A 20,411-nucleotide genomic window follows, 5' to 3' on the forward strand; every position below is an offset into this window, starting at 1 on the left:
TGATCGAATATCTCAAGGCAAGAACATTGTTTGAGATTCGAATCACTCCACAAGCAAGATTGATCATGTCTAGCTTGAATGATTCTTGTTGATCAAATATCTCAAGGCAAGAACACTTGCTTGAGATTCGAATCACTCCACAAGCAAGATTGATCATGTCGAGCTTGAATGATTCTACATGCAACCTAAACTACATAGAATTGCAAAGAAACTTAGCCATTGGCTAAAGAAGAGCTTCTTTTACTATATTTTTCAATTCCCTTATAAATACAGCATACATGACTTTATATAGCCTTAAAATGAAACCATTAAAGGCATTACAAGAGTTGTAACCTTCATACTTTATGCCCATAATTAGCTATTATGTAAATGTAACTTAAGGTAAATAAAATGTCTTACAATATAATAACTCTAAATTACTCTAAATTATAACCCACCCAAAATTTATAACAATCAAACTTCTTCTTCTTCAATGTGGCATGAATTGAACACCTTTGGATCTTTTTCTTCACATCTTCATTGAAGTATATTGTATGATTGATGCCTTTTGGTTCATATCAGTATATGTCGGATGTCCGGCTAATTTAGAGAAGCATCATGAGTTTATAATAAAAAAATCTTGTTTTCATTGGAACAAGACATTTTAGGAAAACCCAGAGCAAAACCACGAGAGCTTATACTAAAAAAAAATTGACAATATTATGTCATTATAGAGAGTTGTATTCAACCCAACCCAACCAAAAAAACCTTGTGTGGTTGGATTGAGTTGGATTCATTATTGTTTTGGTTGAAAAAATTCACAACCCGAATAATTAAGTTCGGTCTAAAAAATTTCTCAACGTGACCTAATTCAACTCATAAACATTTTTACGTGAGATACTTACCACAAAAGTGGATTAAATATATCCTATGATAACATTTACAACTTCATTATATATATATATATATATATATATATATATAAAATAAAAAATTTATAAATAGAAATTTCAATATATGATGACAGGTTTCAAACAATAACCTGGAAACATCAGACCTTTGATCAATGTCAAAAGACTGGTTGAGATCAAATGAATTAAACAATTTCCAAAACTCCCATTCTCACCTATGTATTTATGCTCGTTATTTTCATTCATCGATTGATTTAACGACACCTTATTCATGTATCAATCAATGATAAGACTGCTCATTGGATCTCACCTGAATCGACCCATCTATCCTCCTGAGGAGAAGTTTGGTTTCAAACCCCGGTTCAATCAGGAGGAATCCATTTTCCTTTTTCTACGTAACCAATCAAGACCCAACACGAAAAAAGGGATCAAAAGAAAATGACCTCAATTTCCAAAGCTCCTATTCTCACCTATGTATGACCTATTTAACCAACACAATTTATTCATGTATCAATCAAGAATAAGACGAGAACTAACACGAAAAAAAGGGATTAGAAGAAAATGACCCCAATTTTCAAAGCCCCCGTTCTCACCTATGTATCTATGCTCGTTATTTTCATTCATCGATCGATTTAACCACACACCATATTTATGTATCAGTCAAGGATAAGACTCTGCTCAAGAACTAACACGAAAAAGAGGGATCAGAAGAACATGGCCCCAATTCATACAAATGGAACGAATGATTGCCACCATCACTTTCATTTTCATTGCAATATCTTTGGAATTTATCTGCATTTTTTTTTTCCAATATACATGATGTATGTATATAAAAATAAATAAATAATAAATGTACATTTAAGATGGAGGAGCAAATATAAGTGGCATTTTGGGGAAGAAGTATGGTGTTGTTGTTAGCTTGGTTGGTGAGGGATTATGAAGGTTGATGGGGAAGAAGATTGAGAGTTGTGCGTTCCAAAGCTTGTTTAACTTGCAAGAGATGTGTCCTAAGACTGTACTCTTCTACCTGTTTCAATACACACAAACATATCATAATCAAATATACACACAACCAGTTCCAGCAATAATGATGGAGGAGTTTTTGGAGGATCAATAGATGGGTTGTTTGGGAATTGTTTTCAAAGACGGTCCTTCGGTTCTGTCTTCAAAGCATAATTTCTTTACATATCCGTATATGTCTGAGTTAGCTTGCGTGCATCTTGACTATTTCCTACCAGACAACCCTTAAATCTACAATATTTGGTTATCAGGTAACTCGTGCAACTTGACTATCTCCTACAAGACAACCATCACATCTACTATATTTGGTTATCAGGTAACTCGTACGTGCAACTTGACTATCTACCACAAGACAACCATCAAATCTACTATATTTGGTTATCAGGTAACTCGTACATGCAACTTGACTATCTCCTACAAGACAACCATCAAATCTACTATATTTGGCTATCAGGTAACTCGTACGATATTAAATCCTAGATAGGTATTGACTATCTCCTACAAGACAACCATCAAATCTTCTACATTTGGTTATCAGGTAACTCGTACGATATTAAATCCTAGACAGGTAGTTACCATGACCTGAACCCATCCTCTCTAAACGTTTTATTATTTAAATAACCTTTATAGACTACTAGGCTCTCAAAATAGCTTTTTAAGAATAATCTTCCAATGATTCCTTAATCTTTGCATCATCATATGTGCTTACAACTTCTGTTCACTGAACCAACTCTATTTGATAAACAATCATTTCCGAACAGCTTCAATGTTCTTAGAGATAGGATATCTATAAAGAAAATTACCAGAAAGAAACTTTCAAGAGAACAGTACATAAACATGTTCTCCACAAGCACGCTATCCTTTGTTCGCCTTCTACTTCACGGACCGATGCCATGACTTTTAAGAGAGCAAAAAACTGTTTTCATGACATTTCCAAATAACTTCTAAAAAGTGACCTTAAAAGGTATAATAATATAATTACTTTTACAAGTTATCAAAAAGTAGCTCTCAGAAACTACTTTTATAAAAAGAAAAAACTGCTTTGGAGAATAATTTCCAAACAAGTTTTGTTCGAAAACTCATTTTCAGTAACCAGTCTAATTGTGGCTTTTGAAAAACATGCTTAGAAAACATTTTCGGTGGACTTACATTCAAGAAAACTCAGATATCTAAAACTAATAAAGAAAAAAAGTTGGCAAAATAAAATTATAAGTGTTTTTGGTGAGGTTTGTGCAGTAATTTCTGGTGATGTTTGTGAAATACATTAGCCTTCCTAATACTAAGAGCAATGAAATATTGTTCTCACCTGCATCACTGTTGTTGAAGCCAACAGTGATTCGCATTCATCTAACATTGCTCTCTCTCGTGAAGCTACAATTGAAAGTTCCGAAACCAACCCATTCATTCTCTCCACCTTTAACACAAATGAATTATTGTTAGAAAGTTAAGCCTCAGACAACAACATGTATCTCAAACCGACAGCAGAATTTAATATGCACAGAAATATGCCCAAACCTAAGGACCATAAAGGAATATACCAACTGTATATCTGTAAGGGTAGCAACGCTAACTCATCAAAGTAAATCATTAAATGACTGAAAGGAATAAAATGAAGTTTCCTTGACATCACACATACCCTGTTATCTAGGGCCTAAGATATCGAGCGTGCGTGTAACAAATGCTGAAACAACATATAAAATATAAACAGATGCCCCAAACTAACAATCAAAACCGATCAAAATCAATCAAAAGCAAACTGACCAACTACATTTCATTTTTAAATATTATGAAACTGAACAGATCAGTATTTATTGTTCAAACCAACTTAACTTGATCGGTTGGGTTGTTGATATTTTCAACTTAACATGAGGCTTATCTGTTTAGACGCATTAACATGACAGTTAAATATTTATAAGTTTTCTTCCAAATTCATATCTGTAAGGATTGTTCTTTTTCTTTAAGACTCGTTCAAAACATAATAATCCCATTAAAATTGCATCATTACTGAACAAGTAAAAGGAACAGGAAAAGAATTTAAAAAATTATCACTACAACTTCCACACAGTCTATTAAAACCTCACCTGTGAAAGCAAGGAGCCTATGGAGGTTGCCATTACTTGCATCACATCAAGAGCTGAGAAGATTGCACCTTTCAATTCATCATTATCTGCCTGCAGATGTACAAATCTAAGAGGCCAAAACTCGTTCAATAAGTGAATATTCCAAATTTGACAAACTTTTATAAAACGTACCGTTGCCCCTGAAGTTACTGGAACTCGAAGAGTGCTTGCTTCTAGATCTAACAATGCACCTGACAACGAATTGATATGATCTGTCTCAAGGGAATCCCATTCATCAAGGTAGACCATCTGGATTTTCACTATTTTAATAAGTAATAGTATATGTTGACAAAAAGAAGAGGTAAACAAAAAATTAAAAAGGAGAATTACATGTCCTCCTACAACATAAATCCTAAAAATAAAAAAAAAAATAAAAAAATAAAAAAATAAAAAATAAAAAATAAAAACTCTCCTTGAAACCAATGATTAGAGAACGAAAAATGTTCTAAAAGCCCATAAAACATTGACCTAAGTAAAATCATAGAAATAAATGATATCTTGAACGTCTTAGTTTCTCTTAGTTTATACCAAAATATATTACTGTTTTTATCTTTCTTAATTCCCAAAAATAGCAAAAGTTCCTCCGTCAACAAAATTCTTGACCAAATAATAGGTTTTCTTCTATAGACAACTTCTTAACAAATAATGAGCACTTTACTTGGTTGACTGAACTCCTGCAAATTAATTCCCCAATTCATATTCATATAGCAAAGGAATTGTTCCAAAATCTTACTCTTAGTTACATGGACTTGGCTCAGCAAAGGTTCAATTCCGCTCGTAATTAGCTCTCAACAATTTGAAGCATTACTTTCATCGCCTTGGATAAAATTAAAGACATCTCTTAAACATTCTCGTTATTTCAGTGTTGTAGATAGACAATGTTCTAAAATAATTGGGTGAACCTCAAGCTTCACGTGAACTTCTCAGATCAAAAAGGAAAGCAAATTTACCTAAATTTATCTTCAAATCCAGCAACTACCTTAACAATTTGGAGATTTATCATCATTGTAGGAATGATAAGGTACAATCATTCGGCTATAGTGCATAATATAGAAAGCAATAGTTAAATCGGTATGACAGCAAAAATAAGCTAATTCATTAAGAAGTTCGGGATGTCCAATTTCAGTAAATATATAAGGGGATGGATCGATTGCAATGATTAAACGCCAGCATAATAGCTTTATTCTTGTATAAAGAAACGGTTTATGAAATTCTGCAGCTGTGTCTACAAGTAGCGTCCAACCAACGAAAAAGCAAACAGAACTTACGCTAAACAGTACAGAAATTCTCTACACAAATGAAAGGGAAGCGTCACTTTTTCTATCATAGCATACAAGTTAAAGAAAGAACTTACTTGATTGTTCATGATTTTATTCAGCTTAAGCTCTAGCTTCAGCATATGGATACTGATCCTATTTCTGGCTACTGAATCCCAAATACGTATCATAGCTTTCCAGACATTACATAGCATTCTCTGTGTCACCAAAAGAAAGAAAAAAAAATGTTAGTCATGTACAGGGAAGGATGTCACCATTGGCAACTAAGATCGTGATACAAAGCACCAACTCGATGGGAGATTCACAAGAAGTTCAAAAATTTTAATTTTATTTGCAATCAATATCATGAGATAAACAAATCTATACAAGACATCTAAATATCAAGACTAACTTGATAACACCTGTTTTTTTTTTTTTTCATAAAGATTTTCTACAACTAACTGCGGAAAATTAAATTGCCTAATACAACGAAAAATTACTCAAGGAGTTGAATCAATGAAAGCAGTGACTAGTATATTAGCAACTGACACAATCTAAAAGGTATAGTTCTCCTCATATGAACATTGAAATAATATTGCATTGATTTTGAAGTCACACAAATGTCAAGAGGATTAGGCCTCCTAAAAATGGTTAAAGGGAACCAATCTTATATAGAGGATAACATGCAACATATATGAGCTAAAATAATGAGAAGGTTTAGCTAAGGGCTACAGAAATATTACAAGAATTGAAACCTCTAACAGAAAAAGTATCATGACAGATATAAGATGGAGAACCATGTAACTAGTTAATATAGAAATGATCAAAAGAAAATGTCCCCTGGCCCTACTGAAAAATCTATGTATTTAAATACTTTTAGAATCATATGACCATCACAGTATGACGATAATAACTGTAGCTCGCACAAAACAACTTCAATCAGATAGATGAGAAAGAAAGAAAAAAGGTAAATTAATTCTAGAAATTAATGATGCACACCTCTGCATTTACTTTCTGCATGTCAAGTATCGCCTTTGATCGTGCATTTGAAAATCTCCATTGCGTATATCGATTATATAATAGCCGCAGCTGGTGAGCATCTTCAATATAATGAGCACCCTTTTTACCCTTAAAATCTGCAATGAAACTGAGCACCGAAGTTTTGCTGGTGGATTCACTGGAATTAGTCGGCCTGATTCGAGATGGACTGACACCCCTAGCAGGAGGAGTTGATGGCCTTGGCCGGGCTGGACTTAAACCTCTAGACACAGAGGATGATGGCACAGAAGCTCTAATGGGTGAGGGTAGACGAGATCCAGCTGATAGCAAAGACTGAGATCTAAAACCAGGCGTTGATTTTAACCTATCTAACCTTGGAGTTCCTGATGCCTGTAATGAACAATCGTCAGCTGAATTTATTCCATTTTCCATTCTGAGACCATCATCAACAAGTGGAAGAATCCTAGTAGAATCATTATTAGATTTCTGAAAATGTTTGGTCATAGATTCAGATGAAGTCCTTCTCAAGGAAGATATCCCAATTCCTGGAAGTGGTCCACTAGAACTCCGAATTATTGTATCAGTAAGATCCACATTTCTACTTGATGCATTTAATGATATCTTCCCACCAATTCTACTCGGCCATCTCTGCTGATCTATAAGCCTGGTATGCACGCCATCAATTGGCTTAGAATTCTCCAACTGGTCAGGCATAATCTTTCCTTTAAGAGGACTCCTCTTTCTCTCTGGCGTAGGTTTCCTTGAAACAGTAGGCGTTTCAACCTGCTTGTGAGCAACATTTGAAGACGGCCTCAATGTTCGATCAGATGGAGATGTAGGGACTGGTTTTTCCTTCTTACTGACAGGAATGGAAATTATGTCAGACTGGAAAGAGACAGTCAAACTCCGCATGGTCGACGGCCATAAACTTTCCACCAATCGACTGCCCCCTGTCTTTGAAGACGATCTTAGATCATCAGATAAGTCATGGCCCCGAGTTGATGGACTCTTCGGGGAAGGAGGCGTGGAAGGCCGCTTCCTCTCAGCCAATTGGGCTCTTTTCTGCCCCAACTGGGAGGAAGCAGACACAGTTCTTGAAGCATTCGGCGACGGACAGCGCCGAGCCGTGGAACTCGATGAGGGAATAGGTGAGTTATATCTAGAACTAACTTCCCTTGTCCGAGAGCGACGAGTGGCGGGTACATTGTTTCTCTCAGCCAGAACCAGCGGATGTCTCGTGGTCTCCTCTGTTGAATGCTTCCTTACTGAATCTGAATAAACTATATCCATCCACACAGTCAAAATCAGACCACATCGATGAAAATCTTCATACCAGAACAAATCAGGCTGTCATGGATTTCTTCACTCATCCAGCAATCAACTGAATAATACCAGCAGCAAAAAGGGGGAAAAGTTCTCAGCATCATCTCTGTCACTGCTGCACAACCAAAAGTGAAAAAGGTACAGATTGCCATTGATTAAGAAAGCAACGAGTAAACCCCACAAACAAAAACGAAAGAGAGAAAATAAGAAACGCATACATCTTTATAGACCCCAGATCTAGCTGAACAAAAATATGGTCACAACAGCAAGATAACGCAAATGGGTGCTGCTTCCTCTTCAAGAAAACCCAGAACCGTAACAAGGAGGTTAAGAACGCGTTACAGATCATTTGCTATAATACAATGGGTGGGGGAAACAGCGAAAACTGCCACAACGTGTATAGGCAGGTACCATGGGAGGTTGATTTTGGTGGTAAACCACATTTAGCAGTTATGGGGTAGGGGTCCCCTCAGGTCTTGAGGAGACCAGGGCAAGTGGGCTCTAGTCTCTTGAGTGGAGGGAGTGGAGGATAAGACTCAAGAAGTGTAAAAAAAAACTTCCAAAATAGTTTTCAGCACATAAGCCTTCTCACGGGAAGGCCAAGGTCAGATGGGGTGGAAATAGGTTTTTCTTAACAAGCCACCGCCGACTCAATCTTCTTCTCTCTACACTCCTTTTCACGACGCTGAACTTGATTAATGATTATTATAAAGGCAGAAGAAACTTGATGTTCTTGGGGAAATAGAGGCCCACGTGCAGAAGAAACTTGGCATCCCCATGAGTTCTACAAAAAAAAAATAATAAAATCAAAGGAAGATAAAAACAACACAGAAAAATCAGTTACATAGGGTTTTCAGAAAGAGTTCTTAAGAGAATGATCTTCGCAAATCAGAAATCGATTTAGAATTGTTAAAAGTACATCGAGAGAAGGTGAAACTTGAAAAAATTTACGGGGAAAAATCTCAAAATCAATTCTCAGAGAAAAAATCAGAGGTGGGGATAGTCTGTAATTTGAATGTAACAGGTTGTCTTTGATAATGTAGACAAACTCTGGTTCTCCTACTGTTCATGGCGATCTCTATGCGGGAAAAAGTTAAAGAAATCTCAGAGAGATCCGAAAATGGGAGACAGAGTTCGTCCGACTCGAAGAACATTCAAAGTCTCTGTACTAAAAAACAATGTAATCGACGGTGAGTTCCATTAACCAACCGTCTTAAATTAAAACTTCCATTGTCTTTTTCCTCATTCAGTGATCCACAAAGAGAGGACGAAGCAGATGCGTAACTTACCTCTTTCAATTGCAAAATGAATCAAAAAAAGAAAACAAAAACCCTCAGTTACGACAAAATTGCAATCGCTTATAACCAAAAGCATCTCCAGAATTTCATCAACCAAACATCAAATTATCCATCTATTCACTCAAGAATCTCCAAGGAAAAAACGAAAACAACCAGAAATCAAACTCGAGAGAGAGAGGGATAGATTTCTCACTTGCGAATTGAAACTTGAACTGAAACATCAAATTATCCCAAGAATCTCCAAGCAGAACAAAAAAAAAAAAAAAAAAACAAATCAAACTCGAGAAAGCTAGGGATAGATTTCTCACTTGCGAACAAAAACTTCAACTCCTCTTCCACTGCACAACAAATCGAGCAAGAAAATGCTACCGAAAATCCAAATCACTTCGATCTTTTTAGGAATTTAATCACAGCCACAACGGTTAAGATGAAACGTCGGAGAGGAAAAGACCGACAGCAAATACGTCGCCGGCAGGCAGATCGTCAGAGAGTTTCAAATCCGGCAGTAAATCAACGAAATTAATTCTTAAGAAAAAAAACTTGATGAAATTTATTAGCAAGAGAAACAGATTACGAAATCGATGAAGAAAAATTAATAATTGTAATGAGGAAAAAAAAACGGTTTCGTTTAGGAATTTTAACCGGTGTGGACCCGCCGGTGGCCGTTGTTTTCGCGCCACCAACTTTCTCGGTGGAAGCTTGGAATTATTATCATTTTTGTTATCATGAAGGTTAAATTCTTTTTTTGAAAGTTAATCTAATTACCCTAATTTTTTTAAAAAAAAAAAATCTAACAAATTACTAATTAAATTGTCTAATACATAATTTTTTTTTTAAGTTTATACGAAATTTTGATAAAATCGGCTCCTCTGAATACAACGTTCAAGAGGTATAACGACCCAGATCTACAGCTAGTAGATATTGTCCCACATCGATTGGAGGAATGAAAGAGTGTCACCGAGAACGCTGGGCCCCGAAGGAGATGGATTTTGATGTTCCCGCCTTGAGGGGAAGTTCTGAAGGGAAAACCCAAGATGACAATACGATCTAGGCGGTTACAAGAGGTATGATATTCTATAGAATTAGATCTCGAGAAAAAAAAGATGGGTCGCGTTTATTTCATTAGTTATTTTTAAATATAGTTTAAACCTTTAAAAATAATAAAAAAAAAAATCATTATTTATTATTTAACTTTTAATATTATTAATTTATTTTTATTTTTGTGTAAATTTAGAAATACTTTTCTATTCTTTTAAATAAATGCGTTTAAAAATATGTTTTTTTTAGATAAATTAGTTGTAAAAATTTCAAAAAGATAAATGTTGAAAAAATAATAGATCACATTAATATTGGTATTTAGGAAAGTTAATTTAAACATGAATAGAAATGAAATCAAACCCGAGCCTAAATATGGAAATTATGAACTAGATATCTCATCCTACGTGCTCGAGCTAATATGAGATGTTATTGAACACGGCAAGAAACTATAAGTAAATATCGTTTTCCTGATGTGATATCCAAGTAAAGGAAGAGTACATGAATGAACCGAGATCATATTTGAATGCGAGTGATTTTGAGAATAGAATGACTAAAAAAGACTTGTGAAAGTTACTTATTTATATCAATAAAATGCATATTCCTCCTTAGTGACTCAATCATAGGAACTTTATGATTAAATATGCTTTACTTGGATCAATTCTATGTTCGGTGACTTTCTAGGAATTTTCTATGATACATGTGAGTGTGGACAAAAAAATATGGCAGAGGATGCTTGAGAATGTCGGAGCTAAGCTATTAGATGTCTAATTAGGATTTCGAATCCTAATCCAAATTCGTCTTTATCATTAGGAAAAGTACTATTTAAAAAACTCTATCGAGCATCCAAATTCTGGGCACGGGCTGACCCGTGATCTCCTGTCTTTATTGATTAGGAAAAGTACTATCTAAAAAACTCGGTAGAGGATGCTTGAGAATGTCGGAGTTATTAGGTGTTTAATTAGGATTTCGAATCCTAATCCAAATTCGTCTTTATCAATTAGGAAAAGTACTATTTAAAAAATTCTATCGGGCATCCAAATTCTGGGCATGGGCTGACCCGTGATCTCCTGTCTTTATCGATTAGGAAAAGTACTATTTAAAAAACTCTATTTAAATCGGGATTTCAAATCCAGATCCAAATTCTGGGCATGGGTCGACCCGTGATCTCTTGTCTTTACCTGTAACGAAAAGAACTATTGTTTAAAACACTCTCGACATTAATTTTTTTTTAAAATAAATAAATATGAAAAGACAAAAACAAGAAACTTACATCAAATCAAATCAAATATATGTAGATAACCAATGATGAAAAATGGGAAACGATAAAGGATTGTCATAACTACCTATTATTTTGTTTAACAAGTAACTGTAAAAAATAGTAAAAATTAATTTTCACAACAAAAAAAACATTTATCTACATATATTTTTAAAATATCATTTTTTTTTTATTTTTTTTTTTACCTTTGTTGAGATATATTTTAACCTTCAATAATTGTGGTAATTTTTACCTAAGGTAAACTCATACATTTTAATAGAAATCATTCAAAATAGTATCCTGTAGCCTTTAAAAAATTAAGCCAATTAACCACCCGAGCTTGCCATTAAAAAACTAAATAGATGTCTAGAAAGATGTGGATCCTTCTTCTTTGCTCGACTTTGTGTTATTTTCCGACGTTCATTCGGCGACACTTTAGCAACCAATATTCGATGTTACACGGTGTTTCACAACGTCATTTTACCATCAAAATTATCGAATTGTGACGGTAATCGTTTCTCCTCGTCGATTGAACAATAACATCTACTAAATTCAATGAATTTGGAAAAAGAAAATCGACTTAAAACTAACAAAAATGGAAATTGTCTAAGCTAATTCGTGGTTAAAATGGTAGTGAAGTGGTTGGGTTCGCAAAAAATCTTGTGGGTTCGCTAGAAATCATTCGCTAATTTTTTAGGATATTTCTACCTCATGGGAAGGTGAATATTGATTTTTACCCCTCGTTCTTAATTAAATTTTATTTAAGAAAGAAAAATTACTTCCAAATACGTATTAATTTTCATTAAATTAGACCATAGACTTGATTAAATACTCTGCTCATTCAATTAGGGATAGATTTGAACCAATAACATGTTATTAGGAATCACTGACTCTCCATAATAGCATGATATTGTTCACTTTGAGCATAAGTCGTCTCTCCAAGCATCTTCCCATTTGAGTTCTACACTGTGTATTGATTGCAGCCCGCCTTTGGTTTGTGTGCGGTTTAGCTAAGTGGACTCTCTCAACTTGGCGGCTCGATCGACTGCTCCAACTCATTTTATTGGTTCAAACAGCACAACTAAAAGTTTTTGGATCCTTCACCGAACATAAATTTGGATCAAGTTCTGCTTTCATTCCAAATCCGATTTCAAAATTTTCAAGGGTATTTGAGGTTAGTATAACCACTTTGGTCGTCGATCCAGACTAGTTTGAATGATAGTAATTTCGACCAAACAAGCCTGTTTGGAAGAATTGTTTGAAGTATGAACGACACGTGCCCAATGACCCATGCATATGTCATACTTGGTGATTATTTAATGTTTGTTTATTATCTTATTGTTGTATTGTAAATATGTCGTGCTATGGAACTTGACATGTTATGCAATGTTGTTATGAGATATATCATGTTATGGAAAATCACGTTGACATGTCCATTGAAAATTGTGTTATGTTACGAAAGTGTTATACAATGTTATACACTATACTACGAGATGACATAAAATGAACGAAAACATATCTTGCATCACAGGCACATGCCATGACTATAAAAACGATGGAGACCTCATGCATATTGTATGACCATGTGCATTGAGATACTTCTTTGTTGTGATTAGTACGAACGCATACACTATGATGTTAGGATATAGTATTATGTACGAACGCATACATATTTTATGGTGTTTTATATCATAGGTCTGAAACATAATTGTATTTCCTAATCCCAGTAGTGAGGTTACTTACTGAATATTTCTAAAATACGCAATCTACATGCTACTCTTAAGACACCTCTGCACAGATGACAACGTTGCGATGATGACTATGTGATTAAAGAGATGGTAGATGCATCTATGCTACTTGTAGCTCTTAGGCTAGATTAAGGCATTGTTTTATTCCTTGCTAAAATCCCTAATATCATCTATGAAAAAATTTAAATAAATATTTGCTCACTTAATAGCCTTGCACGTAGCAACGATTCTATTATAATTAAAGAAAAATATATACAAAACCTTAACATTTTTCACTCAACACTTCACACAAAATATTTTTGAACATTTGTAAAAAAATCAAAAATATTTTTTTAGTAATTATTTAAAGTAATATTTTCTATAATTGAGCAAATAATTCAACAGAGCAAAATGTTCATTGTTTTAATTGTCTACAAAAGGGAGCATGACAAGGCACCGTGGAATTGCAGGATCGATGTTCCTCGGAGATTTCTTTTTGGGATCTCGTTGATTCGTCATCGAAATTCTAAGAGGTCTTCCAACATTCCCTTTTCATGAGAAAGGAACGTAGATTCGTCATCGAAATTCTAGGAGGTCCTCCAACCTTCCCTTTTCATGAGAAAGAAAAGTTGTAATGACTCAAGCCTACCGCTAACTGACATTGTCTCCTTTAGACTTTCCTTTCTAGACTTCTCTTCAAAGCCTTAGAACACGTCGGTTTCCACATCCTTATAAATTGTATTTCGTTCTCTTCCCTGATGTAGGATCTCACAAAAATTTTTGTATTAGGCTAATTTCCTAACCATTTTTCTCTCATTGATTCAATCACAAAGGAGAGTTATTCAAAGACTCATGTCACTTCTTTCTAATACAGATCTTTCAACGAAACTCAATTTCTTACGGAAAACGAAGTCGTTTTCAAAGTTTCCATGAAAGATATAATCCTATTGCTAATATTGGCAATAATATTTTTGTAGAAATACAGAGAAATATAAATTAATACATACCAATAATAATATGCAGAATCTTCCAGAGTTGATGTCCTATGGGATCCAAAAGCACTCCCTCTGCTACATATGAAACAAACATGATATTTAAATTGTATTTTACTTCCAACCTAATACGTAACATTGATATGAGCCACAGAAAATGAGGACTTTTTTTTTTCTTTTCTTTTTCTTTTCAAATGATTCAAACAACTTGAAAAGTCGAGGACTTCATATGGGTTCGAATCCTATTGAAAGGTTCACTAGAGATCAGAAATTGTTGAAGAAAGAACAAGATGTTTCTTTTGTCCCTTCCAGGCGATGGGAAAATAAAGAAATAGTTAATATATTCAAAATAATTACGTATTTACAAAATATCATCTCAATTCATCCTATTTCATCAGATCCGATATGTGAACCTGTTTCTGGATCTCTACTTTACGGAAACAATATTATTTTTAGTGTCATTATCCCTACTTCTGCCGCTATTGGGTTGCACTTTTACCCAATTTAGGAAGCAGCTTCCGTTGATGAATGGTTATACAATGGTAGTCCTTATGAGCTAACTTTCATCAAATTATACCCTAAACTTATAAACGACCATGAGTTTCGTACCTTCATCCGTTGTAACTCGAGAAGGTTCCTTTTATGGGCAGTGGTTCTTTTGGTTTGCTATAGTTGAGTTTGTAGCCAAGTTCAAGAATTTTCATAGTTAGATTTAGAGACTTTTATTGCTTAAATTTTATGGTAATTAATTCATGCATAATTATCTAATTAAATTTTGAGAAGATACGAATTCAAACTTTTTCAACATCTATGACTCAATTTGATGAACATCAAAATCTAATGTAAATTAACAATCTAAGCTAAACACAGGAATGAATAATGAATAATTTAAAAAGTATTATATAATAAATTAATATGCAAAATCTATAAATAAAAAAGAAGCACAAAAGATATATTTCAAAATGAGAGACTATTCCTTGATTATAAACTCATGATCATACTTTCATCCAACACCTCCTCTTAATTGAGGCTAGTTTCTTCATTTTTTACTATGCCTTCAAGGAGAGCCTTCGACATTTGAGGATTTTATTGACATGACTAAGTTTAGGACATAGCTTAGCTCTGATACTATGTTAGATGAATACGACTCTCCACAATGATATAATATTGTCCATTTTGAGCATAGCTCTCATGGCTTTGATTTGGGCTTCCCCAAAAGACCTCATACCAATGGAGATAGTATTCGTTGATTATGAACCTATGATCATTCTCTAAATTAGTCGATGTGGGACAAATTAACCCAGGTGGGACTTTCATCCAAAAAAAAAAAAAAAAAAAAAAAAAAAAAAAAAATCTGCAACATGTTTTTAAAATAATTTTTAGAAAATACATCTAAATTAATTAAGAGGCTATATTAAGTCACTTATTGTACATAAAGATATAAAAAGGTCCATTTTGAGCAATAATTTTGACACAAGTTGGCATTGCTTAAAGAGAAAAGGCAATTCCATAATACTTCATTTGACTTCTTTCCACTCTAGAAATAATGACATCAAAACAGCTGACACTTAGAAGAAAAGCTACAAGAGTTATTTGGTTTAAAGCATTCTTTAAAAAAGTATATCTTTGTTTTCATTTTAAAATAATTTTTAATTACTTTAGGCTGAAAATTGTTTAAAAAATATGATCTTGGAATAAAAAATCATCTCAGATATTTTAAATGTTAGGTTAAGAAAATAAGAGAAAAATAAGTTAAAGAAAAAGAGAGATTCAGAAAAGTTTTTCTAAAATACTTCCAAAAAGCCATGTACACAAGAAGAAAGCCCAAGAGGATTGAATTACCAAAATAATAATAATCATAATAACAACACCAATAGATAAAAAATAAATAAATAAATTTTAGTCCAAACTTTCAAATTTCACTCTAACAAAATCTTCAACCTATTTGACATTAAAAAGAAAAGGAAAAAAAAAAAAAAAAAAAAGCACTTGTGTCTATTAAAACTCCAACCTTTCAATATTTGCCTAACAATTTTATGAATTAAAAAAAAAAGACGGTTGAATAAGTCAAGAACACACAATTGAAACTTTAAAAACCTATAAGAACTTATTCCATGCTTCTAAAGTCAAAGAGTATTAAATACAAAAATTGAAAGTTTTAAGACTTAAATAGTTTAGAAAAAGAAATTAGCACGTACCTCGACCAAGTAGAGTTCTCTCGAAATCAGTCAAAATCAACAGCAGCAATGCATGGTCCGAGCAACTCGTTTAATTGTTGCATATTTACAAAGTAGAAGATGTATGTCTCCACCTCAAATGAACCAACATGATGCAGAGCCTTGTTTGGATTACTAAACTGGAACTCCATGCTCCTGAAGGCCAAAAGTATGGTTGATTCCAAAAAGCATGCCAGTTTTCATTATAAGGGTATGCTCAGATACAAATTATCACCTAGAATGGATGCCATTATTTAATGCAACTTTCTGGCAAAAATAACAGAAATAGCAGCAATTTAAAAACTAATGCGAATAGGATAGTTTACCAAAAAATCATGTCAAGTAACTAGTAGTGAACATGATTTACCAAATATATCTAACAACTGTAAATTGTGTTAAAAGTAGTATGCACCTGGTAAAAAGTGTCTTAGTTTAATCATTATTTTTAAAACCAACCTATTTTAATCCTCATTTTACATGTCTTTGTTATCTCACTTTCAAACTTATAATATTTTAGTCCAACTTTCAAACATTATATTTTTGTCCTTCAACTTTGAAGTATTATATTTGAGTTCGTTAATGTTGCTTTAAAAGATTATTGGTCTTTAGTGTTAATTTTTTATTAATCATATAACAAGAAACTAAATAAATTAGAAAATCTAACATCTAAGCTATCTAAGCTACTACATGTGACTTTAAATACTTGTTTGTACAGACATACGTATCTATTGATCAAAGTAAATGAATATGCTTGTCTCTCCTAAATCATTTATTAAAAAACAATGACAATTAAGTTACCAATTCGAGCATGTTTATTGGATAAAACATTAATTACTATCTTAAAAGTGGATGGTTTCATTCTCCCAAGCCATTGATGAACTAAAAAAATGAGTTTTTATAAAGCACTACAATAAAATATAAGGTTCCAAAACTCTATGACAACAAAGAACTTAAATTTATTTTTAACCTAGCTCTATTTATGCTAGAAAATTTTAAAAATGACCCTAGGCTTGTAGCACATCAAGCAACGATTAACAGAGTTTTAGGTACCTCTACAGTTAGGTTGAATGAAGAACCTGATTGATTTAGATGGGCTTGCGGGAATTGGCATGTAGAGATTGACCAATTTGTAGTCACAGGCTCTTCTATTGCTGGCAAGTGAACTGGATTAGCTCTAGTACATTACGGACCCAGAACTTTGAGCCTTACCCAAAACCGTCTCAAGGTCACCATTGTAAAGATTGAAATTCTTAGCCACAGCGAAGCCGGCGTACATGCCATCGACTGCCGCACTTACAATTCCTCCCGCATAGCCTGCTCCTTCGCCAACCGGGTAGAGTCCTCTAAGAGATGTGCTTTCATAAGTCCCAGGGTTGCGTGGGATTTGAACAGGGGAACTTGTTCTCGTCTGAAAGCAAAACTAACTTTAATGAATAGCGATTCTAAAAGGAAAAATGGTCTGATATTTAGTTAGTTAACAATGTTTTGTCAAATTATCTGTTTAGCCTAAACATGACTAATAGGTTTTAAACTGTGCCTAATAAGTCCAAATTTCTATATTTTATGTTTAATAAGCCCCTAAAATTTAAAAATGAAGTTAAACTTTCAATTTTGTATCTAATAAAATCTAAATTTATTTAATATTTTTTATGATTCATGAACGTGTTAGTACAAAATTGATAAGACTTTTGCTAAAAACATATTGATAAGTGTACATACCAATTTCCACACATCTATCATTTAGACCAGTTGACATTTAAAAAGAAAAGGGGGTTAGACAACCTTTGATACCAAAATGATAATAAACAGTAGAAAAACTACCTCCACGCCATGTAGAAGGGCGTCACCTGAGAGAAAACCTGGTAACTGAACGCCCAAAATTTGGAAAGAAAAAGTTCAATGAGTTAGGATAATAAAGAAAATCCATGCCGTCACAGAGATAGTTACGAGAGAACCTCTTTATCAAATGCTAGGATAGATTGCTGTAAAGCTTCTGTTATATGACCAGGGAATAACTCATGGAGATTTGAGGCCTTCACTCCTAACCGGTAACTTGATGGCGGCACGGATGTTACTGAAAAGAAAATGAAAAATAGAAGAGAAAAATATCAATCTAAGGGGAAACAGCTGGTAAAATGAAGTTTACTTTGGTAATCCATTCAACGTGTTTGTCAAATGGTCAGACGAATGGTCAAACGTGTAAATCTAAATAAGGAAAATCTCAGGTTTTATCGGTGTCCCGGGCGGCATGTCTTTCAGACTCCCCACATCTTGTTCAGCCACTTCTTCTTTGAGCTGGCGCGCCGCCAGTTCAGGCGGTTCACCTCTTCCTAATAGGTCTTCTATCCTCCAGGTACCTAACCGAGAGGTTGACTGATTACTCTATCTCCAACTCTAGGATGTAAAGGTGGTTTTCCGTGCACCGAACTTGCGTGAGCAACCGTCGTCGATCATCGCGGATCCTAAGTAGCCCGCGCTTGATGGAAAGGTTGGCAGCCAACCTTATCGAGTTGACCCAGGCTCACAATATTAGTCTTGAGCCTCGGGATGAAGTAGACGCCGGTCAGCTTGTGGTGCTTGCCTCGCTTGTCGACGAACAAGATAGTGTCGTGCCCTTCGATCTCAACGACGGAGCCATCACCGAATTTCACCTACCTTCCCCACAGTACGAGCACTGGAATTGGCCCGCTGCTCTCGCCGGTGTTGTCGCGAAGCTTTAGGTGTGTCGTTGCTCTCGCCGGTGTTGTCGCGGGGAGCTTTAGGCGTGCAAGTCATTCCTCCCCACAAAGGAGTGAGCGAGCCTGCTCGAGATGGATCCCACGATTTGTGTATTTTCGCGCTTTGCATTTTCTTCTACTCAAACCTAAGACTTGTGCGTTGTTAGATCAACGCTCTAACCACTTGAGCTATTCAACTTGACTGTTGATAAGATTGGCTCCTCTGAAATGATATACCACCGATGGCTTCAACTTGGCTCTGATACCACTTGTTGTTTTTCGACAATCGACAAGGATAATCGGCAACTGAAATCCTTTTCGGTGAGAGGAAATCGTTTGACGGGAAGTTGTTGGAAGAAAATAAAGATGCAAAAAATAACCGAGAGATAATTGACGAAGACTTTTGCTTAAAATGTGATGTTTATTTCTTCCGAACAGTTTTACCTATTTAAATATCTAACTTATCCTAAAAATGGCTGAAGAGTGGCCAACTAAATCTGTGCCACTTCCTACCAAATTTCCATCTAAAACTTTGGTAATTCATTCGACGTGTTTGTCAAATGGTTAAACGAAAGTATTCAATCAACTAATGAAAACGTGTAAATCTAAATAAGAAAAATCTCAGGTTTTATCTACAAGATAATAACGTGGGCATAGTTCTGTTCGAATTCCCAACCCTGGTTTAAATTTTTTAAGAACCCCAAAAAATTTCAGTGTTTCACTCAAATTAAGAAATATATTTGTATGTCAGGTATTGGGAAGATCTCTGAGTCTAGACTTATTATGCTTCTTAAGTTTCAGAGATTGGGGACTCGACATACCTTTTAACTTTCTGTCCATAAAATCAGTAGCTGTCTGCACAGGCAAAACAAATTTTCCACCTCCCATGAGGGCTGCCCTTCGCTCAAACTCTCTCTGACAAGAAAATATTATAATTCAAATAAGTAACATCGTTTCTGAAAGTCAGTACGTGGGTAAAGTAACTGATATCTAATAGCGGAAGTTAATGAGCTGAAGTTATTTTAGGAGAAGATAAATTTATTATGATCACATGATGGGAATGTGTCTAAATGAAAAACTACATAACTACAACAATCTATTCCTCAAAACATCGGAGAGAGCGTTCTTTGCCATAAGAGATAAAATGTTCGGATAAAGTGAGAGAACACAGAAAAGCTACCTGGAATTCAACCCCGGCAAGAGGCCCGTGGAAGCCCAGATCATTAAAATCCTTAGTAGAAACAGTGACAACAAGGGCAGCGTTTGCCCATTTTGATGAACGTCGAGAGAATGACATGCCATTGATACAAAGTTCTCCGGGGTTTGTACTAGTGAGGACAACCTAGAAATGACATATCAAATTATATTGACAGAGATTAATGATAAAATTCGTTAAGAAACAATGGTGAATTCACGGAATGCCAGTTTCCTAATGAGGCTACACTTCAACGTATTAAATTCTATTTTTCTGAAGTATCAGAAATTAGAGAGAAAATAATGGCCGTTTTCTAACATAAAGGACATGATAAAATTCTTTTTTTTTTTTTTTTTTTTTTTTTT

The 20,411-nt window shown here is 34.5% G+C and overlaps 2 protein-coding genes across 12 annotated transcripts in view; both read right to left on the reverse strand.

The window, feature by feature from the left end:
- Positions 1–1,618: 1,618 nt before the first annotated feature.
- LOC111468557 (AUGMIN subunit 8-like) lies at positions 1,619–9,643 on the reverse strand. Of its 4 annotated transcripts, XM_023113806.1 has the most exons (9): positions 9,549–9,643; positions 9,215–9,431; positions 7,827–8,392; positions 6,286–7,723; positions 5,385–5,504; positions 4,163–4,279; positions 3,992–4,081; positions 3,217–3,324; positions 1,619–1,917 (listed from the first exon to the last, which is right to left on the reverse strand). In XM_023113806.1, exons 4-9 carry the CDS (start codon positions 7,573–7,575, stop codon positions 1,825–1,827), a joined length of 1,818 nt encoding a protein of 605 aa, XP_022969574.1. In that variant the 5' UTR covers positions 7,576–7,723; positions 7,827–8,392; positions 9,215–9,431; positions 9,549–9,643; the 3' UTR covers positions 1,619–1,824. The 4 variants fall into 4 exon arrangements, with proteins under 4 accessions (XP_022969574.1, XP_022969575.1, XP_022969572.1 ...); XM_023113807.1 differs by having other exon boundaries at positions 6,286–7,720; positions 9,215–9,612; XM_023113804.1 differs by having other exon boundaries at positions 9,215–9,612.
- A 3,688-nt stretch (positions 9,644–13,331) lies between these two features.
- LOC111468611 (uncharacterized protein Cbei_0202) overlaps positions 13,332–20,411 on the reverse strand; it is a 10,950-nt gene continuing 3,870 nt past the window's right edge. The window contains exons 9-16 of one of the 8 annotated variants that reach the window (XM_023113883.1): positions 20,032–20,193; positions 19,673–19,766; positions 18,090–18,208; positions 17,956–18,000; positions 17,185–17,542; positions 16,117–16,290; positions 13,934–13,993; positions 13,332–13,629 (exon numbers count right to left, since the gene is read on the reverse strand). In XM_023113883.1, the coding sequence (XP_022969651.1) occupies positions 17,309–17,542; positions 17,956–18,000; positions 18,090–18,208; positions 19,673–19,766; positions 20,032–20,193 (654 nt within the window). In that variant the 3' untranslated portion in view covers positions 13,332–13,629; positions 13,934–13,993; positions 16,117–16,290; positions 17,185–17,308. Of the gene's footprint in view, positions 13,682–13,826; positions 13,997–16,116; positions 16,370–17,184; positions 17,543–17,955; positions 18,001–18,089; positions 18,209–19,672; positions 19,767–20,031; positions 20,194–20,411 lie in introns of those variants that run through there. The other 7 variants (XM_023113882.1, XM_023113885.1, XM_023113884.1 and 4 more) reach the window with 7 other exon arrangements.

Source organism: Cucurbita maxima, unplaced genomic scaffold (assembly GCF_002738345.1).
Source record: "Cucurbita maxima cultivar Rimu unplaced genomic scaffold, Cmax_1.0 Cma_Scf00037, whole genome shotgun sequence".
NCBI lineage: Eukaryota > Viridiplantae > Streptophyta > Magnoliopsida > Cucurbitales > Cucurbitaceae > Cucurbita > Cucurbita maxima.

What these genes read in the sequence shown, in the direction of transcription:
- LOC111468557 (XM_023113806.1), bottom strand. Translation starts at nt 7,575, where the DNA reads ATGGATATAGTTTATTCAGATTCAGTAAGGAAGCATTCAACAGAGGAG. An exon ending in ATAAAATCATGAACAATCAA is followed by an intron (nt 4,280 to 5,384) that starts GTAAGTTCTTTC and finishes GTGAAAATCCAG; the next exon opens with ATGGTCTACCTTGATGAATG. An exon ending in CTTCAACAACAGTGATGCAG is followed by an intron (nt 1,918 to 3,216) that starts GTGAGAACAATA and finishes GTATTGAAACAG; the next exon opens with GTAGAAGAGTACAGTCTTAG.